Here is an 18,547-nt window from a genome sequence, read left to right as displayed (position 1 = left end):
GGCGCCCATCTCAAATGGTATAAATGGAAATACAGAAATAGGAGCTGGTTATGAAATTGGAGAGTGGGCTCAGCTTACGCCAGGTGAGAAAAGTCACATTCTTGCAGGGTTTGAACCTCTTAAACTGTCTAACCCAAATAAGTCGACTGTCTAACCCAAATAGAGGCTGTGGCTTGACAACAAAAATTGGGAATTGCTGATGTTCAATCAATAGGAGAGAGTTTAGTCCCTGTATCCAAATTACCTTAAATCCAAATGATACAGTATGACCCCAGAGTGCCCAGAGGATTGGGTGGGGTATTGTGATGCATACAGAGAATACAAAGATCAGGTTCAAGAGGTATTGGGGAAAGGCGACTTTGCCTGGATTAATGTTACCCAGGTTAAGCAAAAACCAGGATCTCTAGAATATCTTTTTTTTTTTTGTACAGCATTTGAAAACTCACTGAGCTGTAAATAACTGTGATCCAGAATTTGACAAGCCATTTGGGCTAGAATCTGCTGCAAATGGGCTGACATTAAGATTTAGCACTCACTGGCTCTGCTGAATTTTCAACTTGGGATGACCTGGCCTGATGGAGCACAATGTGCTGGGGTCGGTTACAGGAGAGTGATGGCTGTTCAAGCCCAGCCCCTCCCTCTGGTAAATGCTGCAACAAATGTGGGAAAGCAGGTCATGTTTCCAAATTTAGCAAAAATGACCCCACTATCTCTGTGAATGTGTAAAAATGACAAGTCTAAGAACAAATCTGTCCTCTCTGAGAGTGCCATAGCTAAAGTTTTCAAATTGGTGGGTGAAGAATAGGGGTCAGCTGCCTACGTTTTTTGTGTTGCAGCTGACCCCAGGCCATTTACACATGCATTGTTAGGAAGCCGGCAATGTTTAGCATTAGGGTCAAGTTAGCATCACTAATATTACTCTTAAAAAGACATCAGAATACATGTACATTGATGGATTCAATAGACCTGTTCTATAAATATGTTCCTGTTCTGAATTTTATACTGCAGATGACCCCGAAGATCAATGGGTTAAATTAGGGCCACACAAAGCTTCAAATGGGTTATGGAAATTTCATGATGAATTTGTTTGTCTATCTTCTGCTCGTACTGAACTTATGTATCTGTATCATAGGTTTCTATCATGCAGGTCCAGAGAAGTTACATGCAATGATCTCCAAAACTTGGTGGTGTAAGTTGCAAGCAGTGTCTCGTGTGGTCTCCAGGTGAAATCTACCTCAAAAATGAAAGATTCCCTTGGGACATACTCCTCGCCCTCAGGCACCTTGAACACATTTTTTTCATTGGTCCACTGCCCCCTAGTGGCAGCTTTTTGTACATTCTTGTCAATTTGAGTCATAAAAAGACCCACTATCCCTCAACTAGACTTATTTGTTCTAGAGACCCACTATCCCCCAACTGTACTTATTTGTTCCAGAAACCAACAATCCCCCATTTGGACTTATTTGTTCCAGAGACCGACCATCCCCCAACTGGACTTACTTGTTCCAGAGACCCACCATCCCCCAACTGGACTTACTTGTTCCAGAGACCCACCATCCCCCAACTGGACTTACTTGTTCCAGAGACCAATCATTCCCCAACTGGACCTTAGTCGGTCCAGACGCTCACTAGAAAGAGCCACTATCCAGAGACCCACTATCTCCCAACTGGACTTTTTTGTTCCAGAGACCTACCATCCCCCAACTGGACTTATTTGTTCCAGAGACCGACCATCCTCCCAAACAGACCCACTATCCCCCGACTGGACTTATTTGTTCCAGAGACCGACCATCCCCCAACTGGACTTATTTGTTCCAGAGACCAACAATCCCCCATTTGGACTTATTTGTTCCAGAGACCCACCATCCCCCAACTGGACTTTTTTTGTTCCAGAGACCCACCATCCCCCAACTGGACTTATTTGTTCCAGAGACCAATCATTCCCCAACTGGACCTTGGTCGGTCCAGACGCTCGCTAGAAAGAGCCACAATCCAGAGACCCACCTTCCTCCAGGTTGGTTCAGACGCTCGCTAGAAAGAGTCACCATCCAGAGACCCACTATCCCCCAACTGGACTATTTTGTTCCAGAAACCCACCATACCCCAACTGGACTTATTTGTTCCAGAGACCTATCATTCCCCAACTGGACCTTAGTTGGTCCAGATGCTCACTAGAAAGAGCCACCATCCAGAGACCCACTATCTCCCAACTGGACTTTTTTGTTCCAGAGACCTACCATCCCCCAACTGGACTTATTTGTTCCAGAGACCCACCATCCCCCAACTGGACTTTTTGTTCCAGACGCTCGCTAGAAAGAGCTACCATCCAGAGACCCGCCTTCCCCCAAACGGATTAGTTGTTCCAGAGACCTACACTCCTCCCAAAGAGACCCACTATCCCCCAACAGGACTTATTTGTTCCAGAGACCCACCATTCCCCAACTGGACTTATTTGTTCCAGAGACCCACCATCCCCCAACTGGACTTGTTTGTTCCAGAGACCAATCATTCCCCAACTGGACTTTTTTGTTACAGAGACCCACCATCCCCCAACTGGACTTATTTGTTCCAGAGACCTATCATTCCCCAACTGGACTTTTTTGTTCCAGAGACCTACCATCCCCCAACTGGACTTATTTGTTCCAGAGACCGACCATCCTCCCAAACAGACCCACTATCCCCCGACTGGACTTATTTGTTCCAGAGACCAACAATCCCCCATTTGGACTTATTTGTTCCAGAGACCCACCATCCCCCAACTGGACTTTTTTTGTTCCAGAGACCTACCATCCCTCAAACGGATTAGTTGTTCCAGAGACCAACCATCCTCCCAAAAAGACCCACTGTCCCCCAACTGGACTTTTTTGTTCCAGAGACCTACCATCCCCCAACTGGACTTATTTGTTCCAGAGACCTACCATCCCCCAACTGGACTTATTTGTTCCAGAGACCCACTATCCCCCAACTAGACTTATTTATTCCAGAGACCTACCATCCCTCAACTGGACTTATTTGTTCCAGAGACCTATCATTCCCCAACTGGACTTATCTGTTCCAGAGACCCACGATCCCCCAACTGGACTTACTTGTTCCAGAGACCCACCATCCCCCAACTGGACTTATTTGTTCCAGAGACCAATCATTCCCCAACTGGACCTTGGTCGGTCCAGACGCTCGCTAGAAAGAGCCACAATCCAGAGACCCACCTTCCTCCAGGTTGGTTCAGACGCTCGCTAGAAAGAGCCACCATCCAGAGACCCACTATCCCCCAACTGGACTATTTTGTTCCAGAGACCCACCATCCCCCAACTGGACTTATTTGTTCCAGAGACCTACCATCCCTCAAACGGATTAGTTGTTCCAGAGACCAACCATCCTCCCAAAAAGACCCACTGTCCCCCAACTGGACTTATTTGTTCTAGAGACCTACCATCCCCCAACTGGACCTTGGTTGGTCCAGATGCTCGCTAGAAAGAGCTACCATCCAGAGACCCACCTTCCCCCAGGTTGGTTCAGACGCTCGCTAGAAAGAACCACCATCCAGAGACCCACTATCTCCCAACTGGACTTTTTTGTTCCAGAGACCTACCATCCCCCAACTGGACTTATTTGTTCCAGAGACCCACCATCCCCCAACTGGACTTATTTGTTCCAGAGACCAACAATCCCCCATTTGGACTTACTTGTTCCAGAGACCCACTATCCCCCGACTGGACTTATTTGTTCCAGAGACCAACAATCCCCCATTTGGACTTATTTGTTCCAGAGACCTACCATCCCTCAAACGGATTAGTTGTTCCAGAGACCAACCATCCTCCCAAAAAGACCCACTGTCCCCCAACTGGACTTATTTGTTCTAGAGACCTACCATCCCCCAACTGGACCTTGGTTGGTCCAGATGCTCGCTAGAAAGAGCTACCATCCAGAGACCCACCTTCCCCCTGGTTGGTATAGACGCTCGCTAGAAAGAACCACCATCCAGAGACCCACTATCTCCCAACTGGACTTTTTTGTTCCAGAGACCTACCATCCCCCAACTGGACTTATTTGTTCCAGAGACCCACCATCCCCCAACTGTACTTATTTGTTCCAGAGACCAATCATTCCCCAACTGGACTTTTTTGTTCCAGAGACCCACCATCCCCCAACTGGACTTATTTGTTCCAGAGACCAACCATCCCCCAACTGGACTTACTTGTTCCAGAGACCCACTATCCCCCGACTGGACTTATTTGTTCCAGAGACCAACAATCCCCCATTTGGACTTATTTGTTCCAGAGACCCACCATCCCCCAACTGGACTTATTTGTTCCAGAGACCTATCATTCCCCAACTGGACAGTCGGTCCAGACGCTCACTAGAAAGAGCCACCATCCAGAGACCCACTATCTCCCAACTGGACTTTTTTGTTCCAGAGACCTACCATCCCCCAACTGGACTTTTTTGTTCCAGAGACCTACCATCCCCCAACTGGACTTATTTGTTCCAGAGACCTACCATCCCCCAACTGGACTTATTTGTTCCAGAGACCTACCATCCCCCAACTGGACTTATTTGTTCCAGAGACCTACCATCCCCCAACTGGACTTATTTGTTCCAGAGACCTATCATTCCCCAACTGGACCTTAGTCGGTCCAGACGCTCACTAGAAAGAGCCACCATCCAGAGACCCACTATCTCCCAACTGGACTTTTTTGTTCCAGAGACCTACCATCCCCCAACTGGACTTATTTGTTCCAGAGACCCACCATCCCCCAACTGGACTTGCTTGTTCCAGAGACCAACAATCCCCCATTTGGACTTATTTGTTCCAGAGACCCACCATCCCCCAACTGGACTTATTTGTTCCAGAGACCTATCATTCCCCAACTGGACAGTCGGTCCAGACGCTCACTAGAAAGAGCCACCATCCAGAGACCCACTATCTCCCAACTGGACTTTTTTGTTCCAGAGACCTACCATCCCCCAACTGGACTTATTTGTTCCAGAGACCTACCATCCCCCAACTGGACTTATTTGTTCCAGAGACCCACCATCCCCCAACTGGACTTATTTGTTCCAGAGACCTACCATCCCCCAACTGGACTTATTTGTTCCAGAGACCTACCATCCCCCAACTGGACCTATTTGTTCCAGAGACCTACCATCCCCCAACTGGACTTATTTGTTCCAGAGACCCACCATCCCCCAACTGGACTTATTTGTTCCAGAGACCAACAATCCCCCATTTGGACTTACTTGTTCCAGAGACCCACTATCCCCCGACTGGACTTATTTGTTCCAGAGACCAATAATCCCCCATTTGGACTTATTTGTTCCAGAGACCCACCATCCCCCAACTGGACTTATTTGTTCCAGAGACCCACCATCCCCCAACTGGACTTGCTTGTTCCAGAGACCTACCATCCTCCCAAAAAGACCCACTGTCCCCCAACTGGACTTATTTGTTCTAGAGACCTACCATCCCCCAACTGGACCTTGGTTGGTCCAGATGCTCGCTAGAAAGAGCTACCATCCAGAGACCCACCTGCCCCCTGGTTGGTATAGACGCTCGCTAGAAAGAACCACCATCCAGAGACCCACTATCTCCCAACTGGACTTTTTTGTTCCAGAGACCTACCATCCCCCAACTGTACTTATTTGTTCCAGAGACCAATCATTCCCCAACTGGACTTTTTTGTTCCAGAGACCCACCATCCCCCAACTGGACCGGTCCAGACGCTCACTAGAAAGAGCCACCATCCAGAGACCCACTATCTCCCAACTGGACTTTTTTGTTCCAGAGACCTACCATCCCCCAACTGGACTTATTTGTTCCAGAGACCCACCATCCCCCAACTGGACTTGCTTGTTCCAGAGACCAACAATCCCCCATTTGGACTTATTTGTTCCAGAGACCCACCATCCCCCAACTGGACTTATTTGTTCCAGAGACCTATCATTCCCCAACTGGACAGTCGGTCCAGACGCTCACTAGAAAGAGCCACCATCCAGAGACCCACTATCTCCCAACTGGACTTTTTTGTTCCAGAGACCTACCATCCCCCAACTGGACTTTTTTGTTCCAGAGACCTACCATCCCCCAACTGGACTTATTTGTTCCAGAGACCTACCATCCCCCAACTGGACTTATTTGTTCCAGAGACCCACCATCCCCCAACTGGACTTATTTGTTCCAGAGACCCACTATCCCCCGACTGGACTTATTTGTTCCAGAGACCAACAATCCCCCATTTGGACTTATTTGTTCCAGAGACCCACCATCCCCCAACTGGACTTTTTTGTTCCAGAGACCTACCATCCCCCAACTGGACTTATTTGTTCCAGAGACCCACCATCCCCCAACTGGACTTATTTGTTCCAGAGACCCACCATCCCCCAACTGGACTTACTTGTTCCAGACGCTCGCTAGAAAGAGCTACCATCCAGAGACCCGCCTTCCCCCAAACGGATTAGTTGTTCCAGAGACCTACACTCCTCCCAAAGAGACCCACTATCCCCCAACAGGACTTATTTGTTCCAGAGACCTACTATCCCTCAAATGCACTTAGTTGTTCCAGAGACCAATCATCCTCCAACTGGATCTTGGTTGGTCCAGACGCTTGCTAGGTCCAGGTGCAAGTTTTTACATGTTCGCTAAAAACACGCTGTTTTACTTGACAAAGGAATTCTTGGTACTGCATGGAGACACTGGTCTCAGGTAAAGCCTCTTGAGAACTGCCACAACCAGGAAGCTGCCTTCCAAAACTAATACTTCATAGTAATGTCTGGGTGTTAATAGTTTAATGATAATTGTGTGGTATGTGTTGCAGCAGAAGCCACTGGGGTCTGCTATGAGGCTGAGTAAGAGAGAGTAGCCCAACTCTGATTTCCTACACATAATTCTTTATGGTAAAACAGTTAAATTACCTTTATACCCAAGTGCCGCTGATCCTAGGCACCTTATGTCCAACTATCTGCCCAAGGCTAAGAATCAACTTGGCTCAAATTGAGTTGTTAAATCTGTTGTCAGGAATTGTGTAGAAAGTAAAATTTTGTCAGAGATGATCTCACACGGACTGCAGATTCATTGGTAATCTAAAAACTAAAAGGCACTTCCTGTATGTACTGCCTCTTGTTGAATTGCTGAATGTCTCCTCAATTGTAAGTCGCTTTGGACAAAAGCCTCTGCCAAATAACTAAATGTAAATGTAAGATTGGGTGGCACTTATAGAGCCAGATCAGTCTCAAAAATAATACATTTACAACATAACATTAATACAAGCACAGCACAATTCATTCAAAACACAATTTGTGAATTTATAAGTGAAAATCATAAATATTTCCCCATATGAATTGTGATTGAATTTACAAATCGGACTTAAGGAGATGGTCATCCCTAAATTTGTCCCTCTGGGCTAAGGTTAATGTACTCTAAATGAATTGCCTTCCTAAAATTACTTCTCTGCTTCAGTTTATCCCTGTAAACAAGCAGAAACATTTTACAAAGTGTTATGACCTGCTCATCTGATGACAACATAAAAGTGACATCAACCAACAAAATAGTCTGAATGCAAGTAATTTATTATAAAATGTAACACGTAGAACAATCAAAGCAACCAACAAATGTCTAGGGATAATAATGAAGATGAAGAACTTAGGATATAATCACAACAACACTTTAACTACAAGGTTAAAGGTATATTTGCTCAAATCATTTAAGTAATTTTTTTCCTCAATGTACACACAGCAGCCTATATTGACAGAAAAACACAGAAATGTTGAGATTTTTGCAGATTTATTAAAACGGAAGTATCACATGGTCCCAAGTATTCAGACCCTTTTTTCCTCAGTATTTAGTAAAAGACTAGGCTGAATACTTTTCGTACCCACTGTGTGTTGACTTACAGTGCATTTGGAAAGTATTGATAGCACTTCACTTTTTCCACATTTGTTTATGTTACAGCTTTATTCCAAAATGGATTAAATTGATTTATTTCCTCATTCTACACACAATCCCCCATAATGAAACTGTGAAAAAAGAGTTTTTGAAATTGTTGCAAATTTATTAAAAATAAAAAGTAGTACAATCACATGTACATCAGTATTCACAGCCTTTGCTCAATACTTTGTTGATGCACCTTTGGCAGCGATTACAGCCTCAAGTCTTCTTGAATATGATGCCACAAGCTTGGCACACCGGTCTTTGGGACCTCTCAAGCGCCATCAGGTTGCATGGGATGCGACAATGTACAGCCATTTTCAGAGATGTTCAATAGGATTTAGGTCTGGGCTCTGGCTGGGCCACTCAAGGACATTTAAAGAGTTGTTGTGAAGCCACTCCATTGATACTTCTGGCGGTGTTCTCTGGGTCATTGTCCTGCTGGAAGATGAACCGTCGCCCCAGTCTGAGGTCAAGAGCACTCTGAAGCAGGTCTTCATTCAGGATGTCTCTGTACATCGCTGCATTCATCTTTCCCTCTATCCTGACTAGTCTCCCAGTTCCTGCTGCTGAAAAACATCCCCACAGCATGATGCTGCCACCACCATACTTCACTGTAGGGATGGTATTAGCCTGGTGATGAGCGCTGCCTGGTTTTCTCCAAATGTAATGCCTGGCGTTCACTCCAAAGGGTTGAATTCGAGTCTCAGAGCAAAGAGTTCAGTTTGAGTCTCATCAGAGCAGAGAGTTTAGTTTCTGATGGTCTGAGAGTCCTTCAGATGCCTTTTGGCAAACTCCAGGCGGGGAGTGTCTTCCGTCTGGCCACTCTACCATACAGGCCTGATTGGTGGATTGCTGCACAGATGGTTGTCCTTCTGTAAGGTTCTCCTCTCTCTACAGAAGAACATTGGAGCTCAGACAGAGTGACCATCAGGTTATTGATCATCACCTCTCTGACTAAGGCCCTTCTCCCCTGATCACTCAGCTTAGATGGCCGGCCAGTTCTAGGAAGAGTCCTGGTGGTCAAACATCTTCCACTTACGGATGATGGAGGCCGCTGTGCTCATTGGAACTTTCAGAGCAGCAGAAATGTTTCTGTAGGCTTCCCCAGCCTTGTGCCTCCAGACAATCCTGTCTCTGAGGTCTACAGACAATTCCTTTGTCTTCATGCTTGGTTTGTGCTTTGACATGCACTGTCAACCCTGGGCCCTTATATAGACAGGTGTATGCCTTTTCAGATCATGTCCAATCATGTGAATTGACCACAGGTGAACTCCAATGAAGCTGCTGAAACATCTCAAGAATGATCAGTGGACAGAATGGACCTAAGCTAATTTTAGAGCTTCACGCCAAAGCCTGTGAACGCTGATGTACATGTGATTTTTTTCAGAGCTTAATTTTTAATAAACTTGCAACAATTTAAAAAAACTCTTTTTCACATTGTCATTATGGGGAATTGTGTATAGAATGTTAAGGAAATAAATCAATTTAATCCATTTTGGAATAAGGCTGTAACATAAACAAATGTGGAAAAAGTAAAGCGCTATCAATACTTTCCAGATGCACTGTATATTCAAAATATAGGCTACTATGGCATTTAATAATTTTGTTTTTAAATAAAGTATTGCATTAAATATAGCTATAAAATGAAAGTCTCAGGTTGGTGATGAGTTTCCATCTGCAAAAATCATTTAAATTAATCAGGATTTGTTTTATTCAAATTATGTGGGCTATTTTATATATGGACTTTTATAAGGATTATTAATAACTGTAATTATCCATTGGAAAAAAAAAGGTTGGTTGTTTTGTCATAAAAAAAACAAAAAAAAAAACTTGTGGCCATTTCCAAAGCAGAGCACATTTCAGAAGGTTTTGCCTTTGCGGCTTCTTTCTCCACTTGTGCAAAGAAACGGAGGTGTTTATGATGCAGATCCAGGACAGAGGTGATCAGCATCAGCGCTGGTTTGGCCGTCAACTCAAAACTGTGGCAAGCAATATCCTTCTTTTCGTTTTATTTTGACAAAATTCGTCTGTAGGCAAGTGTGGTTGCACCTGCAAACGCTCCACAATTAACAAATATGCGTTGCATATTTCTGCAGCAAAACATCAAAAATACGATTAACTTTTAATGGTTTTAACTAATACCATTAATCGGTTAAAATGCATACTTTCGGTTATGAGCATCCCTAATTGACACCGATTTTGTCTATGGTTTCTCTCAAGTGTGGATGATCATGTGTTTATTAAGGTTCGATAATTGTATAAAACTCTTCCCACACTGAGTGCAGGTGAATGGTTTCTCTCCGGTGTGGATCTTCATGTGTTTATTAAGGTGTGATGATTGGCTGAAACTCCTTCCACACTGAGTGCATGTAAATGGTTTCTCTCCAGTGTGGATCTTCATGTGTTGATTAAGGTTTGACAATTGTATAAAACTCTTCCCACACTGAGTGCATGTGAACTGTTTCTGTCCAGTGTGGATCATCATGTGTTGATTAAAGGATGATGATTGGCAGAAACTCTTCCCGCACTGAGTGCATGTGAATGGTTTCTCTCCGGTGTGGATCTTCATGTGTTGATTAAGGTCTGATGATTGTATGAAACTCTTCCCACACAGAGTGCATGTGAATGGTTTCTCTCCAGTGTGGATTTTCATGTGTCTATAAAGGGATGTTGATTGGCTGAAACTCTTGCCACAGTGAGTGCATGTGAATGGTTTTTCTCCAGTGTGGATTCTCATGTGATTCTTAAGGCTGCTATTTCTTCTTAAACTCCTTCCACACTGAGTGCAGGTAAAACAATTCTTGCCTCTCCTTTTCAAAATACCATCAGTCTGTAAATGACTTTCCTCAATTTTGACATGATGTTCCTCCTCTTTAATCTCCTCATACTCTTCAATTAGGTCTGAAATAAAAAAGTTCAGTTTTTATTAAGTCACAGAAACTCATCAAAAGCTGAAGTGAAAGACACTGGAAACATTGGCTAACTGTACTGTTGGTGCAGATCATGTTTAGTTTTGATTTAATCTGAGTTCACATTTGTAAAGGGCCTATTTTTTATTTGTATATATTCATAAGTGCAACAGCATTATGTTTTTGTTAAATTAATAAAACCGATAGGGAATACGTGTTCATCCTGTCCCTGACTGGCAAATGCGTCAGAATAAAGAGCTGAATCTCCACGAATATTTATTTAACAGAAATGACAGACCTGAAATGTGCACCAATATTGCAGATTTATTAGTTTAATCTTAGTGAATGCAAGCCCTTTTGCGATGGTGTACACAATATTAATTTTACATTTAGCTGCCACTTGCACAGCTGACAATGCTATGATGATTAAATAAAGGATTAAAACCTCACAGACTTAAAATGTTTAGATTCAGTGGCAAACAGTTACCTGAAAACTTTTTTTATATTATGTAAATTTATTAAACTTTCATAAACCGGTATCTGTAACTTTAGGTGGTTTCTAAAATAAAATCTGTCAGGGATATTTTCATTCTCTTGTAGCAGTGAACATTTAGCAGTGAGAATGGTCGCATGCCAACAATTTTATACACTCGCACAAATGCTCCCAAATGTATTTTGAAGTCACATAGAAAAACTTTCAGGTGCATAGGTGACCAAAGCGGTCGCAATTTTAAGCCCTGTGTTTGAGCATAAGCATGTGCTTCAGCGCACATGGCACACACTAGGCCAGAGGTCGATTATAGAGTTTGTGATCGCTTCATTTGATCTCAGACCGTATGCTTAAGAACTTGTGTAAAGAAAGGGACAAAGCTGTCAACTGATTACCACCTGGTAGTGAGTTGGATACGCTGGCAGAGGAAAGGACCGGATAGACCTGGCAGGCCCAAATGCATCATCAGGATCCTCTGGCAATGTCTGGCTGAACTACATATCAGAAGCATTTTTAACTCTTACGTTCAGTAAGACCCGATGGTGGACACTGAAAGGGATACTGAAGGAGGAGTCTTACCAGGCGTGGCTGGCTTGTAAGACTCCCGAGGCAGCTGATGGATACCGACAGCCCAAGAATGCTTTGCGGGCGGTTGCATAAAACTCAGGCCTGGGAGGAGTTTGGGGAGACCATGGAAGATTACTAATTGTCATCCTCAAAGAGATTCTGGCAAACCATATGGTGCCTAAGGATTTAGAAGGAGTTCCACACCTTGAGTTACTGAGGTAGTTTGCAAGCTCTGCAGGGGCAAAACAGCTGAGATGGATAAGATCCATCCTGCGTAGCTCAAGTCTCTGGATGTTGTGGAGCCGTCTTGGCTAATATGCTTCTACATTGAGTTAGGGGACTGTACCTCTAGAGTGGGCAACTGGGGTGGTGGCTCTCATTTTTAAGAAGGGGGACCTGAGGGTGTGTTCCAAGTGGATTTGATCTCTGAAAGGATCCCACAGGATTTAAACTCTGCTGTTTGCAGATGAAGTCCTTTTGGATTCACGGGACGTGGAGGACATTGAGCATGCACCGGGATGGGTTGTTGCCGAGTTTGAGGTGGCAGGGATAAGCCCAAGGCCATGGTGGTTGACTGGAAAAAAGGTGGATGGCATCTCCAGTTTGGGAAAGAGTCCTTAAGCCAGATGGAGTTCTAGTACTTTGGGGTTTTTGTTCATGAGTCAGAAAAAGATGAATGGAAGACAAAAGGAATGTAAGATTGAAAGGCAGATTGGTGATCTGTTGTGGTGAAGAAGAGGAGCTGAAAGGGGATGTTATCAATTTACCAGTCAGTCTAAAATCCTACTCTTACCTATGGTCATGAGCACACAGACAAGATCTGGAATACAAATGGCCAAAATTTGTTTCCTTCGCAGCATGGCAGGTCACACCTCAGAGATAGTGTGAGGAAATCAGTCACCTGGGAGGAGCACAGAGTAGAGCTGCTGCCTGTGTCTCAGATGCTCCTGGACTCCTATCTAAGGAGGTGATCTAATTAAACAAGACAGTGAGAGTCCCTCTTATATAAATGATGAGTGCAAATCGGATGAAATTCCATCTGAAATATTTATTGGACAACAACACATAAGAAAAGGCTGAATAAATTGACCAATTAGCTGAGATTTATCTAAACGTGAGATGTTAAGATGGTAATTCTAAAGTCTTTTAACCAATGAGCTAATGCAGGGATGTCCAGACTCGGTCCTGGAAGGCCGGTGTCCTGCAAAGTTTAGTTTCAACCCCAATCAGACACATCTGGGCTAGCTAAACAAGCTCTTACTAGGCATTCTAGAAACATCCTTGCAGGTGTGTTGAAGCAAGCTCGAGCTAAAATCTGCAGGACACCGGCCCTCCAGGACAGAGTTTGGACACCCCTGAGCTAATGGAAACATTTTACAAATAGTGTTTAAATATTGTAAAACTTTACACCTCCCGCTCTGCTGAAATCATTTTAAAAAACCATCAAGTTTTTTATTATATTCAAAAAAAGGAAATGTAGTAATCTAAAAAGACTCTTGACCATGAGAGTAAAGAAACTTTATTTAAAACAAAAGAAACAAATACACAAGACAAAGTTTGGGGCCATGGTATACTGCAAACTAAATTGAAGAACATACTAAAGTGACATCATTTTGAACAAATTCCTGCTGAAATTATTTTCTTATTGAGTTCAGTTGGAAACAGGGGGTCAGACAGAGAACATGATTAAAAACAACAACAGTACCCACATGAATACACTGGAGAGTGGAGCAGCAGAGCTGTACAGATGTATCCGCACCGGTGTGATCACTCGCAGAGAGATTTTAATGACTTGGTGGGGGAGTGCGGTAGAGGTGCTGTTTAACAGATGTTTATGTTTTGTTTTCTCTCTCTCGTCATCATTATGTTTAGCAGTAAACGCGAGCAGCGCAACACAACTGTCAATCAGTTTTTCAAACATTCTTCAAACAGGAAACATCCTTTGCACTCAAGAAAATGTTTTGCTGCATTCATATCAAGTGTGCAGCTTTTTGTCCATGTGTTTCTTAAGCTGCACTGAGCGAGGGAAACTGTGTAGACGTTGATCATGTCTATGGTTATACTACAGTGAGAATACTCTCATTTGTTTTAGGGTTCCTGGCAGACTAAATTTCTAGTTGCAGTGTCAACACTACTATGGTTTCTCCTCAGTGTAAATAATATCATGTGTTTTCAAATGTACAAACCGAATAAACCTTGTCACATTGTGAACACTTGCAAGGTTTCTATCCAGTGGGAATCCTCTGGTGCCGTTTCAATTCTCCAGCTGTAATAAAACTCTTCTCACACTCAACACACATATACTCCCACACCAGTGTGGCTCTTCATGTGTTGATTAAGGGTTGATGATTGGCTGAAACTCTTCCCACATTGAGTGCATGTGAATGGTTTCTCTCCAGTGTGGATCCTCGTGTGTTTATTAAGATTTGATGAGCTGCTGAAACTCTTCCCACACTGTGTACATATTAATGGTTTCTCTCCAGTGTGGATCATCATGTGTTTATTAAGGTCTGATGATTGGCTAAAACTTTTCCCACACCCAGTGCATGTGAACGGTTTCTCTCCAGTGTGGAGCTTCATGTGTAGATTAAGGTGTGATGACTGGCTGAAACTCTTTCCACACTGAGTGCATATGAACGGTTTCTCTCCAGTGTGGATCTTTAGGTGTCTATAAAGAGATGGTGATTGGCTGAAACTCATCCCACACTGGGTGCATGTGAATGGTTTCTCTCCAGTGTGAATCATCATGTGTAGTTTAAGGGACGACGAGTGGCTGAAACTCGTCCCACACTGAGTGCATATGAATGGTTTCTCTCCAGTGTGGGTCCTCATGTGTTGATTAAGGTTTGATGATTGGCTGAATCTTTTCCCACATTGAGTGCATGTGTATGGTTTCTCTCCGGTGTGGATTTTTTTGTGTTTATTAAGGGCTGATATTTGGTTGAAACTCGTCCCACACTGAGTGCATGTGAATGGTTTCTCTCCAGTGTGGATCCTCATGTGTAGATTAAGGGATGATGATTGGCTGAAACTCCTCCCACACTGAGTGCATGTGAATGGTTTCTCTCCAGTGTGGATTTTATTGTGTTTATTAAGGGCTGATAATTGGCTAAAACTCTTCCCACATTGAGCGCATGTGTATGGTTTCTCTCCAGTGTGCATCCTCATGTGCAGATTAAGGGCTGATAATTGGCTGAAACTCTTCCCACACTGAGTGCATGTGAATAGATTCTCTCCAGAGTGGATCTTCATGTGTCTATTAAGGGATGATGATTGGCTGAAACTCTTCCCACACTGGGTGCAGGTGAATTGATTCTTGTCTCTCTTTTTCAAAATACCATCAGTCTGTAAATGAGTTTTGTCCTCAATTTTGACATGATGTTCCTCCTCTTTAGTCGCCTCATTCTCTTCAATTAGGTCTGAAAAAAATAATCAGTTTTTATTAAGTCTTAAAAACTCTAAAAGGTACTACAACATTGGCTACACAAACTGTAATATTGATGCATATTAAATGTATAATAAATTAGATCATGTTTAGTTTAGTCTACTACAAGTATACACATAGAAGCGGATTCTTACATGACTGACCATAAAAGTAATTCTAGTCATATTGAGGAGACACAGGTTTGAAAACTGTAAATGGCCTATTTTTATTCGTATGTATTCATAATTACAACAAAAGGTTTTTCTAAAATTTGTAAAGCCGAGAGGGAATACTTTCTCATTCTGTGCCTGACTGGCAAACACGTCAGAAAGTTCTGGGGTAACAGCTAAACAAACAGCTGAATGTCTGTGAATATTTGCCTCACAGACATGATACATACCTGTACAACATCTGCATAAAGGGTGGAACGTTGGGTCGTTTTCATCCATTCTGGGGCGATTTGAGGCTTAAGGCTGATTTATACTTCTGCGTCGTGCACACGTACGCTCCGTTGCAGCCCATGCAGGGATGCATAGCCCTTGTCATCAGTGACACCTCTCAAAAAATGTAACGACATGTAGAGAAAGCTCTGTGATTGGTCGGTTTGGTAGCGCTGACAAATGGGGGCGGAGGTAAAAGCCGCACTGAACAGCTCTCCGCCCACACTATCCTCTTGTTAAGTGAGACGTCATGCAAAGCGGCTTCCGGGTCCAATCGCTCTATCAAACTGTATGGGGAGACTCATCAAATGGTAATAAACATTTACAAAGCGCTGTGATACTTTCAAAAATTATATATATATATATAAAAGGGGTCGTCATAAACAAATATTTTCTCAATTTAAATGAGTAGCGGCTTGGACCCGGAAACAATATTCCACACATCATCAATACGTCATGACTTAACAAGCGGATACAGCCCGATGAAGCATGTGTTTACAAGTGTGAAGTTCCGTGAAGGAGCTCTACATGGAGACTGATGTTTTGTGTTCACCATATGATTAAAGTTGTTGCACGTCTGCCGATTCCCTCCTCAAAATGAGCGAGTTTGACCCACTTGTTTGACCCACTTGACCCACTTTAGAAAAAACAAAACACCAGTAAAAAATAACTCGACACAGAAGAACATAAACACCTCACTGCCAGCTAGCGTTTCAGAAGTGTTATTGCAGAGCAACACAAATAGCACGCAGGAGTATAAATGCACAGCTACACGCATTACATGTGCCGTGGATCATGCTGATCACTCAACGCAGAAGTATAAACCAGGCTTTCACTTGGCCAAAACTTTCTGTTTCAGCAAACTGACTGATTTTTGGGGACATCTTATGTTGACATATTTTGGGAAAATGCTTTGAAATAAAAACAAACTCAATGCTCTCTGTGAAACTTGACTCCCTTTTCGTTATATTCATGGCTGTTTTTGCTCCATTGACTGAGTTACAGAGCATAAAAACGTGCACAAGAAAAGGACAACAGGAAGAGGCATGTTTCATACACACCTTCATCAAACAGACCCATGATCAGCAGTATGAGGGTACAGAAGACATTATGGTAACGTTAGATGAGCAAACTAGCATTAACCAGGCAGAGGAGGCTAACGGTAGGGCAGCACAGACTGGATTCATCATGTGTCTGAACAGGAGAGAAACAGACAGAAAAAGACCCTGAAGAGGAGAGAGACGGGAGAGAGGAGGTATAGTGTGTGTGATTTTGGATACTTCCAGCTTTATAATCATGTTGACCTGTGCTGTTTGTCTACTTTTCATCACGAGGACAATAGAGAAGATACAGGGAGAGGAGGACGGAGACAGTATGAAAACATTAAGAAGTCATAAGTGTGTGCATTATGGACTCAGATCACATCACATCACACTTGATGTAAATCAGTATATTGTTTAAAGTATGAATGAGTAAACGGGGTAATTTAAAAACTCTAACCATTATGATTAATTAGTTGGAAAAAGCTCTATATGGTCACATATTTACTATCTGTATGTCAGATGTCAGGGTATATCGACACTTCTCCTCAGAGCCCAGAGGGGTAAATGTTTAACAAACCTCCTTTTACTGATCATTTGATCAAAACATGGGAATAAAAGACAACTGAGCTTCAGTCCCTATTGTTTACCTTGTGAACAGAAAGTGTGTTTATTTCTCTCTGTCTTTATAGAAAATCATTTGTTTTTGTACAATAAATCAGATCAACTGTTCAAAGCTGTTCATCATTATTGTTCTTCAGGCTTATTAATGAAGAATCAGGAATAAACACCAACCTATTTGTTGTTCAGTGTCTTCATGTTTAATTCTGCAGGGTTCTGGATCACTCATGTTCTCGCTGTCCTTCAATCAACTCTTCACTGGAGCCTGATGGGAATATTCCAGTGTTTATAGCTGAACTGGAGGAGGAGGAGTTTCACTGGTGGAGGAGGGGCTTAATTGGAGGAGGAGCTTCACTTGAGGAGGAGGAGCTTCACTGGAGGAGGAGGAGCTTCACTGGAGGAGGAGATAATTATTCAAATTAACATTCTGTTCATTTATATTTATGTTTTAATGCCACATCAGCAGCACTGGCTATATTCATGACAACACTTGTATTAAATATTCAATATATAATTGACAATCATAAGTGTTTCTGAAACATCATTAATCAGTTAAAAACACACAAATAACAGCAACACTGATAAAGTCTTATAAGCTCTTTCAGTCTGATCAATGATAAATATTGTAAAATTCCTCCAGAAAACACATTTTTAAACATTTGCCTTCAAATATTTCCTGAATAAAAACATTCTCTAATATCATTTAAACATATACATTCTGTTCAAATATGTTTTACCATCACAATATTCTCACACAAGTTACACATAGGTTTCTCTTCCCTGTTCAATAAATGTGTGTGTAAGTCTTGAGTGGCCGATTCTACATCTCATGTGTGCAGCGTGATCATGTCTCTGATTGCTTACATGTATCTCTCAATACTTTAATAAATTAATTATTAAGTGTTTTTTACTATTATACTAATCCCACATTCTGTTTTACTAGTAAATTAAGCGTGTGCAATAAAGTTAAAGGTTATACGTTTATAAAATAAAAGTTATAACATATATGTTGTAATAAAATGTTATAAAAGCAGAAATTTACACATTTAATGTTCTCTATAAATTAAAAAAAAAAAAAAATTACACCCTTATTACACCCATATTTTGTCAGCTGCTACAGGCCTCTCCAGTC

The 18,547-nt window shown here is 42.7% G+C and overlaps 2 protein-coding genes across 5 annotated transcripts in view; both read right to left on the bottom strand.

Annotated features, from left to right (window-relative positions):
- Positions 1–18,547, bottom strand: part of LOC130221820 (gastrula zinc finger protein XlCGF57.1-like) — a 59,521-nt gene that overhangs the window by 40,608 nt on the left and 366 nt on the right. The gene's annotated exons all lie outside the window — the stretch shown is intronic.
- LOC130221819 (gastrula zinc finger protein XlCGF57.1-like) lies at positions 7,580–18,308 on the bottom strand. Of its 4 annotated transcripts, XM_056454416.1 has the most exons (3): positions 17,590–18,297; positions 16,816–16,948; positions 13,394–15,309 (listed from the first exon to the last, which is right to left on the bottom strand). In XM_056454416.1, exons 2-3 carry the CDS (start codon positions 16,832–16,834, stop codon positions 14,180–14,182), a joined length of 1,149 nt encoding a protein of 382 aa, XP_056310391.1. In that variant the 5' UTR covers positions 16,835–16,948; positions 17,590–18,297; the 3' UTR covers positions 13,394–14,179. The 4 variants fall into 4 exon arrangements, with proteins under 4 accessions (XP_056310393.1, XP_056310391.1, XP_056310389.1 ...); XM_056454418.1 differs by lacking the exons at positions 13,394–15,309; positions 16,816–16,948 and adding an exon at positions 7,580–10,825 and having other exon boundaries at positions 17,590–18,308; XM_056454414.1 differs by lacking the exon at positions 16,816–16,948 and having other exon boundaries at positions 17,590–18,296.

Source organism: Danio aesculapii, chromosome 3 (assembly GCF_903798145.1).
Source record: "Danio aesculapii chromosome 3, fDanAes4.1, whole genome shotgun sequence".
Taxonomy (NCBI): Eukaryota; Metazoa; Chordata; class Actinopteri; order Cypriniformes; family Danionidae; genus Danio; species Danio aesculapii.
This window is presented reverse-complemented; position numbering and strand designations above follow the sequence as displayed.

Coding starts and splice junctions, on each gene's coding strand:
- LOC130221819 (XM_056454414.1), bottom strand. CDS start 17,644: ATGAGTGATCCAGAACCCTGCAGAATTAAACATGAAGACACTGAACAA. Junction 15,310..17,589: donor AGACACTGAACAACAAATAG/GTTGGTGTTTAT, acceptor TATTTTTTTCAG/ACCTAATTGAAGAGAATGAG.